We start from the raw sequence: 14,744 nt of genomic DNA, 5'->3' as shown, positions 1-14,744 counted from the left end.
CCTTAAATCTCTCTTAACCATTTTCTAACTATTGTAACTGTTCCATGAACTGTTAACCTCTAACCTTTCGCCTTTCAGATTCTAATGCATCTAATGTTCTTTTATTAAAACTCTATAAAGGGAACCCAGATAGTGAAAGATTGGCGCTTGCCCGTCAGCGCATCCCATACCGCCTGGGTCGTGTTGTAGACGAATGGCTGCTAGACAAAGGTAATTTTTGTGGGGATTGGGAGGATGGTTTAAAAATAAAAAATGGTGGAGTGAGAAGGCGAAGAGAATTCTTTGAAAAATAAAACTGGTAAAAATGATCTATAAATCACCTAAACATTATCAGAAAAAAAAGTTGTCTTCTTCCCCTTTTACGCTGTATTATTTTTGTCCACTCTTTTTCATAAATCACATTATGGGAACCGATGTTGTAGATAATAGTAAATTCACATTTCAATGGTCCGTTGAAGACATTTACATTCATTGTGAATCTTCACTTATTTTCTTTTGTGTTTTAGTGATTTTTCATTCAGCTGATTTCATCTTTAAGAGTCCAGTTTTCACATATAAACCATTCATCTGAGCAGTAATTGGGCTATTGTAATAGGTAAAGGAGATTTATAAATATTTATCCAAAATAGGGTCAAATAAAATAAAAAAAAATACTAACTTCTTCAATCCAATACCACTGCTCTGGTGGTTCCCTTCCCATTTCTGCTAACTCCCTGCAACAATCGCATGACGTATATCATTCACATTCCAACAGTCTTCAACTGTCAAGTGCCATACTTATTGAGGAGACCAGTAATTGGCTGCAGCGGTCACAAGAATGATGTACGGCACACGACCACTGTAGAAATAAGTAGAGACTCTCTAGGACTACTGGAGTGGTCAGTATAGGTTTTTGTTCTTTATTTAACCCTTCTGGAAACAACCTTTAATGTATCAAATCCTAGGTGTTAAGTAAACTTTCTTAGCTTTGGTTTTTGAACCTGAGAAAGTGCCATTCCGGGACGAAACGCGTTGGTGCAATAAAAACCTTAATTTTTAACGAGTATTCTTCATTACTAGAGCAGCCATGATATTTTTACTAAAATAAAGTAAACTTACTGTGAACACTTTTTTAAAAATTTTATCTGACATACGCAATATTTTAGAGAATTTTTTTAAAGAAGGCTGAGAATATTTACCTGCTATGGAAACTTGAAGTCATTCATAACATAGGCTTTTGTTCTTTTAGTTGAAAATTAAAAAAAAAATATTGACTGGTAGAGGGATTCAAAGAGTAGAGAACGACGGTCACAATTCTACAACTTCCACCCATTAACATACAAAGGGATTCTGAGCTTTTTATAATATAAATGGCCCATATGTTAGAATTAATATAGATATTACATTGTATATTTTGTTTCATATAACAATAGCAGTTAGGAAGAAATCCGATCTTTGCTAAATATTTAAAATAATGACAACTACCAGCAAAGATAATAAACAAGCACAACAGCATGGATTTTATATAACATTTATAACAGGAAAGGTCTCTGTTGGATAAACCATGGCAGTGTCTTTTGTCTGTCCCCATTATGTAAACCTTAACATTTACAGCTCTTATTTCAGTGAACATTTTTTTTTCTTCTTAAGATCATCCCTTAAAGCTATAGAGAAAAAAAATGATTGATTTCTAGCTTCAAATCAGCGCCTTACTGTAAGCAGACTGAGACTTGGTAACTCGCTCGGACGGGTGTTGACAGACATCACAGACTGGCTAAAGGAAGAAATAACATCTTTATAGTGGTATGAAACGTCAAGTGAGATTTACTAGAACCAAAGCCCATCATAACTTTATTTTGTTCCAGTGAGCTGGTAAATTGGCTGGAACATCCCATTTCTCACAATTGTTTGGCTCCAGTAACTCTGCAGTAACACTAGAAAAAACTAAATATATTCTAAGCAATTGGGAGAAATCCTTTGTTTAAAAACAGTTCCCCAAAAATCCTTTAACCAGAGTCTGTCAGCAGCTCTTTGCTATGTAATCTAAGAGCAGCATGACGGTTGAGACCCTAATTCCAGTGATGTGTCGCTTACTGGGCTGTGTTTTACTGTTTCAATAAAATCCGTGTTTTATCAGCAAGTGATAATCACTACAGGACTAGGTGTCTTCTGTTTCCTAGTCCAACCACGCCCCCAACACTGATTTCTGTAAATACACAGTGTACACAGAAAGCCACCAATCAGTAGTGTGGGCAGGATTATACACAGAAAGCCACCAATCAATGGTGTGGGCGGGGTTATTCACAGCTCAGCATTCTGAGCACTGCTGGATAAACAGCAGACAAAACAGGGATTGTATCAAAATGACAGCATACAGACCAGCAAGTAACACGTTGTTGGAATTGGGATCTCAGCCCCTACATCATGCTGCTAACAGATTCCATAGCAAAACAACTGCTGACAGATTCCCTTTATGTAATACTTTTTCATGCATCATATACTTTTGCTCATGCATGAATGTCTATAATGATATTGTCTACAGCAGGTTGATACCTAACATTGTCTAGCAGACACCTTATATCCCGGAGACTACCCTACTAATACCTGTACACGACTATATTACCATGCTGAAAAAATACCAGCTAACCTTGACAAGCTACCGTAAGGCTGTAAGATTAGCTTGTCTCACCAGATTCTGATTTGTTTCGCTCTAGACATGACATCCTATAGAATTGACATTCTACTTCTCAGTAGCATTTGATCCCATGGTTAACCATGATGTCTAATGGGACACCTCATCTTCATGTCTGAGGACTTTAGGATGAATTAGAAAAACTAAATTGGCCTTAATGACGGAATATTCAGGAAGACTTTTTCTTTCTAGTAATGACAACTATGTCCACAGTATGTCCTTAGAACATATAGAATGTGGAAGGGTAGGGATGCGAAAATCGAATGCCGAGCTTAAGGTCACCTTCCATGCTCGGCTGGTTACTTTCTACATTCCTTAATTCATTTCCTCGTTCAATTTGCAGAATTCTGGAATGTGTAAACCCGTGAATATTAGTTTTGCTGAATCATACGGCTTTGTTTGCATATGTCAGATGGTCTATTTATCAAGCAGGAACATTCTATTGAAAGTGCTGAACATCTAAGCTTCTGCCTCCTAGTAAATAGACTCTGTGCAGTGTGGTGGAAATACGCGTTAGTGTTGCTATTGAATTAACTGATTGTATAACCTGAGCTGATCACAGCAGTTTATAGCGAATCGCCACGGTACCTGAGTTAGGACCAGAACTTGCCTGCAGTAAAGATTAGAATGGAGCTGACGGACTATATGTGCTAAAGGTCGACTTCTAGAAATGGGATTATAGCCATGGGCATCTCTACTAGAAAAATAACAACACATATATAAAGATGATGACAACTGGAGCTACTGTTAATATTGTATAATAAAATAGATATAAATCTCCTGGCTATTTACTTTCAATACCAGAAAATTACATTTCCTGTAGAATTGGAGCATACTGGGCTCAGAGACTTCTACATGCCTTCTCTGGGCTCAGAGATTCTACATGCCTTCTCTGGGCTCAGAGACTTCTACATTCCCTCTCTGGGCTCAGACTTCTACATTCCATCTCTGGGCTCAGACTTCTACATTCCCTCTCTGGGCTCAGACTTCTACATGCCCTCTCTGGGCTCAGAGACTTCTACATGTCTTCTCTGGGCTCAGAGACTTCTACATTCCCTCTCTGGGCTCAGATTTCTACATGCCCTCTCTGGGCTCAGACTTCTCCATGCCCTCTCTGGGCTCAGACTTCTCCATTCCCTCTCTGGGCTCAGAGACTTCTACATGCCCTCTCTGGGCTCAAACTTCTACATGCCCTCTCTGGGCTCAGACTTCTACATTCCCTCACTGGGCTCAGACTTCTACATGCCCTCTCTGGGCTCAGACTTCTACATGCCCTCTCTGGGCTCAGACTTCTACATGCCCTCTCTGGGCTCAGACTTCTCCATTCCCTCTCTGGGCTGAGAGACTTCTCCATTCCCTCTCTGGGCTCAGAGACTTCTACATGCCCTCTCTTGGCTCAGAGACTTCTCCATTCCCTCTCTGGGCTGAGGGACTTCTCCATTCCATCTCTGGCTCAGAGACTTCTACATTCCCTCTCTGGGCTCAGACTTCTACATTCCCTCTCTGGGCTCAGACTTCTACATGCCCTCTCTGGGCTCAGAGACTTCTACATGTCTTCTCTGGGCTCAGAGACTTCTACATTCCCTCTCTGGGCTCAGATTTCTACATGCCCTCTCTGGGCTCAGACTTCTCCATGCCCTCTCTGGGCTCAGACTTCTCCATTCCCTCTCTGGGCTCAGAGACTTCTACATGCCCTCTCTGGGCTCAAACTTCTACATGCCCTCTCTGGGCTCAGACTTCTACATGCCCTCTCTGGGCTCAGACTTCTACATTCCCTCACTGGGCTCAGACTTCTACATGCCCTCTCTGGGCTCAGACTTCTACATGCCCTCTCTGGGCTCAGACTTCTCCATTCCCTCTCTGGGCTGAGAGACTTCTCCATTCCCTCTCTGGGCTCAGAGACTTCTACATGCCCTCTCTTGGCTCAGAGACTTCTCCATTCCCTCTCTGGGCTGAGGGACTTCTCCATTCCATCTCTGGCTCAGAGACTTCTACATTCCCTCTCTGGGCTCAGACTTCTACATTCCCTCTCTGGGCTCAGACTTCTACATGCCCTCTCTGGGCTCAGAGACTTCTACATGTCTTCTCTGGGCTCAGAGACTTCTACATTCCCTCTCTGGGCTCAGATTTCTACATGCCCTCTCTGGGCTCAGACTTCTCCATGCCCTCTCTGGGCTCAGACTTCTCCATTGCCTCTCTGGGCTGAGAGACTTCTCCATTCCCTCTCTGGGCTCAGAGACTTCTACATGCCCTCTCTGGGCTCAGAGACTTCTCCATTCCCTCTCTGGGCTGAGAGACTTCTCCATTCCATCTCTGGGCTCAGAGACTTCTACGTGCCTTCTCTGGGCTCAGAGACTTCTACATTCCCTCTCTGGGCTCAGACTTCTACATTCCCTCTCTGGGCTCAGACTTCTACATGCCCTCTCTGGGCTCAGAGACTTCTACATGTCTTCTCTGGGCTCAGAGACTTCTACATTCCCTCTCTGGGCTCAGATTTCTACATGCCCTCTCTGGGCTCAGACTTCTACATGCCCTCTCTGGGCTCAGACTTCTACATGCCCTCTCTGGGCTCAGACTTCTACGTGCACTCTCTGGGCTCAGATTTCTACATGCCCTCTCTGGGCTCAGACTTCTATATGCCCTCTCTGGGCTCAGAGACGTCTACATGCCCTCTCTGGGCTCAGAGACATCTACATACCCTCTCTGGGCTCAAAGACATCTACATGCCCTCTCTGGGCTCAGACTTCTACATGCCCTCTCTGGGCTGAGAGACTTCTCCATTTCCTCTCTGGGCTCAGAGACTTCTACATGCCCTCTCTGGGCTCAGAGACTTCTACGTGCCCTCTCTGGGCTCAGACTTCTACATGCCCTCTCTGGGCTCAGACTTCTACATGCCCTCTCTGGGCTCAGACTTCTACATGCCCTCTCTGGGCTCAGAGACTTCTACATGCCCTCTCTGGGCTCAGACTTCTACTTGCTTTCTCTGGGCTCAGAGACTTCTATATGCCCTCTCTGGGCTCCGAGACTTCTACATGCCCTCTCTGAGCTCAGAGACTTCTACATGCCCTCTTTGGGCTCAATGACTTTTACATGCCCTCTCTGGGCTCAATGACTTCTACATGCCCTCTCTGGGCTCAGAGACTTTTACATTTCCTCTCTGGGCTCATGGATTTCTAGATTTCTTTACCGGGCTCAGAAACTTGTACATATTCTCCCTGGCCTCAGAGACTTGTACATTCTCTCCCCCCCCCCCCCCCCCCCCCCCGAGTTTAGTGACTTTCACATTTCCTCCCTGGGCTCAGACACTTCGGCATGCCCTTCCTGTTGTCAAAGACTTCTACATTTTCTACCTTGAGCCCAAAGACTTCTACATTCCCTCAGCAATTTCTACATTTCCTCCATGAGCTCAGAGACTTCTACATTCCTTCAACGAACTCAGTTACTTCTACGTTCCCTCCCTGGGCTCAGAGACTTCTACATTCTCCACTGGGCTCAGAGACGTCTACATTCCTTCCATGATCTCCGTTACGTCTACACTCCCTCTCCTAAGCTCAGAGACTTGTACATTCCCTCTCTGAGTTCAGAGACCTCTTCATTCCCTAAATGAGCTCAAAAGGCCCCGTCTCACATAGCGATTTACCAACGATCACGACCAGCGATACGACCTGGCCGTGATCGTTGGTAAGTCGCTGTGTGGTCGCTGGGGAGCTGTCACACAGACCGCTCTCCCCAGCGACCAACGATCAGGGGAACGACTTCGGCATCGTTGAAACTGTCTTCAACGATGCCGAAGTCCCCCTGCAGCACCCGGGTAACCAGGGTAAACATCGGGTTACTAAGCGCAGGGCCGCGCTTAGTAACCCGATGTTTACCCTGGTTACCAAAAAAAACAAACAGTACATACTCGCCTTTCGGTGTCCAGGTCCCTTGCCGTCTGCTTCCTGCTCTGACTGAGTGTACAGTGAGAGCAGAGCGCAGCGGTGACGTCAGCGGTGCTCTCACTTCTCACTGTATGGCGGCAGTCAGTGAGAGCAGGAAGCAGACGGCAAGGGACCTGGACACCGAAAGGCGAGTATGTACTGTTTGTTTTTTTTGGTAACCAGGGTAAACATCGGGTTACTAAGCGCGGCCCTGCGCTTAGTAACCCGATGTTTACCCTGGTTACCAGTGAAGACATCGCTGGATCGGTGTCACACACACCGATTCAGCGATGTCAGCGGGACCTCAACGACCAAAAAAAGGTCCAGGCCATTCCGACACGACCAGCGATCTCACAGCAGGGGCCTGATCGCTGGTACGTGTCACACATAGCGAGATCGCTACTGAGGTCGCTGTTGCGTCACAAAACTAGTGACTCAGCAGCGATCTCGCTAGCGATCTCGCTATGTGAGACGGGGCCTAAAGACTTCGACATTCCCTCCTTGGAGGGCACAAGTAAAATACATTGCTGTTCAATCTGATTAAAATCCTTTTCCATTTGTGTAAAAAAAAAAAACATGGAAAATTGAGGACATAATGTGTACATGCGATGATAAAGTATGAAATGTACATGGGATTCAGACTACCGACTACTGACTATTAGAGGGAACCTTTCAGCCAGCTCTTGTTTATGGAAGTAGGTTACTGACCTTGTAGGCGCTTGTCCCCCAATAAATATGATACCTTTTCAGTGAAAATTGGATGTGCTGGTGATAATAAATCTAAAAATCATATAAATCAGGCTGGAAGTGCACTGAGGGTGTGTTCATGCACTTCTCCTGCTTCTCCCAAGTGCAGTGACACGCCCTCAGTGCACTTCCAGCCTGACTTACATATGGCTTCTGCACTGATATCTCATGACTGGTACATCGGATCACTACAAAAAGGTGTCATTTTTATTGGGAGACAAGTACCTATTCAGCTGTACCACTACTTTTATATTTAAAAACCGCTTTCTTTTAATAGACACAAGTCTGATCCGACATATGTACATCTCATCTCATAGATTTACAAGGTGATATTATAATCTGTGCTTACGATCTGATAACCATTGCTAATTTAATTGAATCATTCCTCAGTATGTGATGCAATTTCACCTTCTGCATTTCTTTTTACATTCATTTTTTCATCTTCCCGACTCATTTCCTAAATACGATGTATCAACAGAAAATGTAACGAATTCTCTTTTCCTTCTCATTCCTTGAACACCTAAATTTCAGGTATACTTATATATAAATCTCCCTACATTTATATATACGTGTACACATTGAAGTCTAACCTAAATTTAATCATCTAATAATTTCTGCTAAACGGCTCATAAACTTTTTTTTTTTTTTTTTTTACTTGCGTCATTTGTTTTTTTTTTATTAAATATATATATGAAAATCCTAGGAAAGAGTGAGAGAGAATCTAAAGATTTTAAACATACGATTAAACAAAAAAAACGTTAAAGGGACTAATATTAAATAACTTCAAATGCAGGGAATTGAATTAATTATTTTTAACCCTTTGCTGCAAATAAACAATGAAATCCTCCAAAAAAAAAATCGGGTTAGGGATATGGAATTCTGCTGATGTTCATAGCAAACATAGTAATATTTTGGACCTGATAAAAATGGAACCACTGAAATATGATTTTTTTTTTTTTTTTGGGGGGGGGGGGTTATTCTATGTAGGCAAGATGTTATATGGACCACATGATTCATCTTCCGTTTTCTTAATTTATCACGAAAGATATGGAATAAGATGTCATAACTCGTTATATGACGGCTAGTCAAATTAGTGTCCTGGCTCTCCCTCGATGGCAGAAGGATTGGACATATGAAATTTCAATATGCTTGATCGTTTGTTTTAGATAAGAGTGCACGAGTGGTATTGGCAGAAGTAGAGAAGAACAGCTGTCACCCAACAATATAAAATTGATGGCTATCTCCCTGAAAAATAATTGATAATGTCATTTGTAGGCTCTAAATTTTTACTCTCAGTTCAAACAATCCCAAAATTTATGATTCCCTTTTAGCACCGTGTAGTTTCTAGGTCTAATAGACTGTTGATTCGTTTTTTATAGGGGGAAATCACAATCTGCCGCCTGATACAGAGCTCCAAATTTCATGCATAGACACAGCGTTAAACAGTAATATTTTTTTTATTTATTTATGATAAATAATTATCCTCCAAGCATTGTAAAGTTAAATTATTTTTTGTCATATATTTTGTTATCTTCTTTTGCTCCCTTCATTCCCAAAACAAGTGCTGCAGTACTGATTCAATGCTAAGCACATGGTCCTTTAGAAGCTGCTTTTAACCGCTGCTCAGCAAGATCTGTATACTATTTTCTAACAATCAGGGTATAGGATTTGTCTGAGCCTTTTTGCTCTCCACTTCCCTACTCAGACAAGGGAAAGTCTTATACTCTGTTTAAACACAGTGTATGAATCTTTGCTGAGCAGCCATCGAAAGGAGCTTCTAAAGGAGCATGAACTGAGCAGTGAAACAGCAGTATTTGGGAGGAAAGGAAGGTAATGAAGTATATTTAAAAAATGTAATACTTTGCAATGCCTGGAAGATGATAAAATAAAAAAAAGTTAAGGTTAGTTACTGTTAAATAGATGCCATTTTGGTTGTCAGATGGCATCAGTAAGGAGAGTTTATGAGCTTAGTTTATATACACTGAGCTCAATTAGAGCATAGTATGCAGTTGCTCCCTCTAGTGTTCAATGCCGACAGCCAAAATAGTATCTTTCCTTTCCAAGCCCAGAATTTTGAGTTTTATTTCTGAAAAGTATATGCATGAATGTATAAAGATATAATTTAGAATTAATTAGCGTAGACCTATACACAAATGAAGCCTTTCTCAAAACGACAAAGATATCACAATGCCGAAAATTGTAGGTCATCACCTAACCATACAAATTCAATGGCTTTGTGGTAAGTGTTAAAGGGACTCTCAGCATTTTTTTCTGTGTGATTTGAGAGCAGCATAATGTAGGGACAGGGACCCTGATTCCAGCGATGAGTCACTTGCGCAACTGCTTGGTGTAGTTTTGATAGAATCCTTGTTTTTGCTGCTGTAAATGTAGCAGTGCTCAGAGTTCTGAGCTGTATATAACTGCGCCCACATCCTTGATTGGCAGCTTCCTGTGTACATTGACAGCAAGCTGCCGATCAGTGGTGGGGGTGGGGTTATACAGAATAGCCTGACCTGCCTGCACGTGACGCCTAGTCCTGCAGTGATAATCTCCTGCTGATAAAACACTGATTTTATTTCAACTACAGCACACAGCCTAATAAGTGATACATCGCTGAAATCAGGGTCTCTGTCCCTACTTTATGTTGCTCTCAGATTAAATAGCAAAAACCTACTGACAGATTCCCTTTATCTTTCTGATACATTTATTGTGTGTTAGTTTAAGAAAGGCAACATCTGGAGTGGTAAATGGAAGAAGCTGTAATAAAAATATAGAATTTGTTAACAGTTGGTTTACTCAGTTGAAACCGATATTTCATATTCTTTATCTCAATGCTTGTTTTTCCCTATTATTATGCTCTTTTATTACAAACCACTTACACCAGTGCTTTGCGCTGTACATAATGGAGCATGCTGTATAAATGGAAAACGCCAAGGTAGTTAATTGAAAACTCTTGATATTGGAGCAATAAGCCACAGCCATAAAGTAAAATGTTCCACTGGAATGCTAATCTTTGATTATCTCCTCCTTTACTCCAACCCTATTAAATCTGGTCTGATCAACCATCTGCATTGACAGAGATCACCTCTCCTAATTGTCAGCATCACCTGAATAAACTGAATCCGACCTCCGATATGATATCTTAGAGGTCAATGAACAAATGACGGTTGCCTTTTATTCCGTTCTTTGATCTATGATCTTTTTATACAAGTTTTATGTTGCCCTTTACGTGCTGCGCTTGTTAAGTTGCTCATAGTGCATTGCATACAAAGAAACATTAAAAATTACAAGCTGAGAAGCGGCCGGGGTTAGGAGCATCACTATAATTACAGTAATGCAGTCCCTGCACCCATACCGTATATATATAGTTATAATTTGTCCTTTAGTATGTTCCGTTATCTATGTAGCAGTGATTGCTGCTTTTATCTCCAATAAATCTCCATGGGAACTGTGAAACAGGTCAGCTCCGAGAAGCACTTAAGTAGCAAGCGATGTCTGGTAGAAGCGGTCCGTTGTAGGAACGATCCCTTTTAGGCAACGATATAGGATAGTCAAGAAATCCTTCTTCCCCCATCAGGGCTTCTTATATAATATGCATTTTATTTTGACATATTAATACAAAATGCACAAGTCATGTAATGTTGCATATATTTTATATTCTTTACTTATCAATCGAATATTTAGTAGGAAATCTGCAAATTTTAAGGACTGATACTGAACAGTCACACTTCGATGTATATTTTCCTGCCAAAAATCCAAATATGAAATTTGGATTTTTGTTGAAGATGTGATTGGGGGAACGCAGCAGATCCACATGAGGATTTGATGGGATTGATTTTTTTGCCATTTTTGCAAGGTATCAATATAAAATAAATGTACAAAATTTATAGGGACCACCCCCAAGGATCTTTAAAGAGTAACTTTTTTAAAAAAAACAGATCAATTAGTGAAATGTTAAATGTTTTTATAAGTGAAGGCCCACTGCTGATTAGAAAATATTAGGGGTTTAAACGCTCAGCCAAGCTAGCTCTGCTCTACTCCGAGATTCAAGGTGGACACCAAGTTTATGGAGTCAGACTTTAGTGTCGGAGAGAAAATCTCCTTAGTGATATGTTAAATGTTTTCATAATCAAAGGCCCACTGCTGATTGAAGAAAGTAGGGTTTGAGACGTTCAGCCAAGCTCTGCTCTTCTCCGAGACTCAAGGTGGACACCAAGTTTTTGGAGTCAGACTTTAGTGTCGGAGAGAACATCTCCTTAATTTTAGAAATCATTGGGGTTTCATGACCTGGACTGCTTAATGTCAAAAGTTTTTAGACATGCAACTACTCTTGAACCTATTGAAGAACAGTGTGCACCATGAATATGGTCAACAATATGGTCTGTTGCTCCATAACAAGTCTATTGGAGAAGATGTAAACTTGAAGCTATTTTGATTTTGAAGACAACTATACAATTAGAGGCTTTTAGGGGTAAAGTAGAGCCCCAGTACAACAGCTACATAAAACACAGGTTGAATTGAGATTTGATACATCCATGTGTATGAAGCCTAAACATGAGGAGGCAAGCAAAGTGTATCTTATTTGTCTGTTTGAAAGACGGTTGCACATTTCCAAATTCGAAGGCAACTTCATTTCGGAAACTTCCAATTTGGAATTTTAAGAAAACCTAAATTCTTTTTAAACTGGACAAGAAAATGAACCATCAACAGAATTCCAGAATTAAAAAAAAAGAAATCCACAATTCTAAACGCAATATGGAGGAACTTAACAACTAAAAACTAAAAAAATGAAATAAATAAAGACTAACCAAAACCTAAAATAATAATTGAAAATTTTGTAACCAATTACTAAATAATATGCTAACCAATAAATTGCTGCATTATTTTCTTCTAATGAGACGTGAACTACTCCCACTCCCAATTGGTAAATAGAATATTAACTACAGAGGGTTAAAAAAATGAAATTCATTCATAAACCTGTTTCAATAAATGACGGTAGGTTTGGCCGGTAAAAGGCAGAAAATGGGAGTAGTACCGATTCTTTGGATGTGAAGTCCCTTTAACATTTTCTGCCTGGAAGGATGAAAATTTTGGTAAGGAAAATTTACACACACAAAAAGGGGAAAAATGATTGTCTTGGTGCCACTGATTCCTCGTTTTTATCTGTTCCGAGATATGATTTGCGTGAGTGCAGACGAGTGGTTCCTACTGGTGATGGTGGCATATGGGAGAAGTGAGGTGGAGAAAAGTTAATGCCTCTGTTATCTATAGGGAACTACATAAGCGAATTTGTATATGTGGCAAGTGAATTGGAGAGCAGATAAATATTCAGAACCTACATGTCAAATATTCTTCTAGCAAAGTGTTCGCTGTCTCATTTACTGTAAGGAACTTGCCCATCTGTCTGGAAACTTTCTCCCTTGTGAAAACTCTTGGCTCTGCTTCTGATTGAGAAGTGCTGACTGGTTCTTTGCGAGCTCCAGCGGTGAAGCTGCCATGTTTATAAATGTTTTAAAATATACTATATATACCATAGATGTCAACTTTTCAAAATTACTTCCATGCTGCTTAACTTTTTGTGCCTAAGCCTAGCATGTATTATAGCGGTTCGGAAACCATACGGCACTGCGGTCTCCGTCATGCAATGGTTACCGAGCTCCTTTATGTCATTATAATTTGCATTTAAATTAATCGTGTTAAATAAATGTGAACTTCAAAGGCCCAAAGTGTGGAAATGGAGGAGTATGTTCCAGCGGCACTGAAAAGCCGGGACATTTCCATGGGCAACATTTTTTTTATTATTAAGCACATTTTTTACATTTGGGATTGTACTTGGATCTTTGGTCTGCTGGTAACCAAGATTTCAGCTAAGAGATTTTATTTATTTTTTGTATTATTGTTTTTTTGTTTTAGATTTTTTTCTACTTTCTTTTGGGCTGTTAAGACACAGATTTATACGATTAATTCACCCTTTTATCCTTTTGCAAAATTTAGGAGAGGCATTTTTCCAGGGTTTTACCATCATTTATTACTTTCTGAATGATCACAAATTCAGAACATGCACTGAAAAGTTTTATCTGCTATACAATCCACTGCTTCTTTACCCGACACAGACTTGTTTTAGGTTCCTCCCACTTAAGATGCATGAAGCATGTTAAAATTGCATAAGGAATCATGCTGCTTCAGGAGGCAGACAAGAAAAACTATGAGCAACATATACAGGAACAAGTAAGATTGTGAGTAGTGTGTTATCTGCGGGCTAAGATGTATAAAAATGGGAATAATTGCTAAAACTAGCCATACACAGACAACTGTTGGTCCTTAATTTGGCCCATAGCTAGGTCTCCCAACTCCCTCGAACAATGAGCCAAATGATCATGTGTTGGGACCGAGGAGAAATCTGCTGCCAGACTCCTCAGGTAACGGCTTGTTTCCCCTTTAAATTAAACGACCAGCCACAAAATTCCAACAGTCCAATCTTCTTCTTCCCCAACAAATAATAAACGGATGCCCCCATATGCATCATCTGGTAAAAATGAAATGGGCAGGTTGGACTGCTTTTTCACCTAATGTGTATGAAGGTTTCTAGCCAACAGAGAAGGTCATTATATAGAGTGGCTTGTATGTTATTTTATGTGTTCTATATGAATGTGGTATCTCGTAATTGACCACAGATGGAACAATCATACCGTTAGTCTGAGGTTTGTATGGATCATACATATCTTGACATGCGCTGAAATTTATACTGTTTAAGTTATTTTGGCACCTGGTCTATTATCGAAAGTGAATACACTTTGGTAGGTTGATTAGATAACAGGAAATGAGCATCAGAGATTTTCCAACAATTCCTTAATTGTGTAAACTTTAAAAAGTTACAAACGTGACATGGCAAACTTTATAAAAATGATGCAATAAAGGAATTTTGAGGGAACTCTGTTGTCTTGGAAGCTCATTTCCTGTTATTGAATCGAACAGCTGGAGTGGAGGGTTGCCTCTAAGAAAAGCACATAGTTGTAGGAGTTGTTGTCTTTGTAGGACTTGTTGTCTTTGTAGGACTTGTTGGCATTGTTGGGCTTTTTGGAGTTGTAGGATTTGTTGTCGTTGTATGACTTGTTGTAGGAATTGCTGGAGTGGTAGGACTTGCTGGAGTGGTAGGACTTGCTGGAGTTCTAGGAGTGGTGTCAGGATTCCAATGTAGAACTACTTGGTTGAGTTGATATAGGTCCAGTGCTTGTGCTTCTCTAGCGCATATTCATGTGTGGATGTGAGAATGGTGTTCAGCATTTGTATGTGAACGCTATATAATAGTACATACATAATACATAATACAAATGAATTTTAAAGATAACGATGCAATCATTCTGAAGCCACTAGTTCATGTATCATTGGACAGGTTTCAGATCATT

General features: G+C 40.7%; 1 protein-coding gene across 24 annotated transcripts in view; it reads left to right on the top strand.

Annotated features, from left to right (window-relative positions):
* NRXN2 (neurexin 2) overlaps positions 1-14,744 on the top strand; it is an 845,479-nt gene that overhangs the window by 694,253 nt on the left and 136,482 nt on the right. For 13 of the 24 annotated variants that reach the window (XM_077287299.1, XM_077287318.1, XM_077287308.1 and 10 more), the window contains one exon: positions 121-210. The exons of the other annotated variants lie outside the window; for them this stretch is intronic. In XM_077287299.1, the coding sequence (XP_077143414.1) occupies positions 121-210 (90 nt within the window). The remainder of the gene's footprint in view (positions 1-120; positions 211-14,744) is intronic. 24 annotated transcript variants of the gene reach the window in all.

This window comes from Ranitomeya variabilis, chromosome 2 (genome assembly GCF_051348905.1).
Source record: "Ranitomeya variabilis isolate aRanVar5 chromosome 2, aRanVar5.hap1, whole genome shotgun sequence".
Classification (NCBI taxonomy): domain Eukaryota; kingdom Metazoa; phylum Chordata; class Amphibia; order Anura; family Dendrobatidae; genus Ranitomeya; species Ranitomeya variabilis.
The sequence above is the reverse complement of the archived record's forward strand: the minus strand, read 5'-3'. Positions and strand labels throughout refer to the sequence as shown.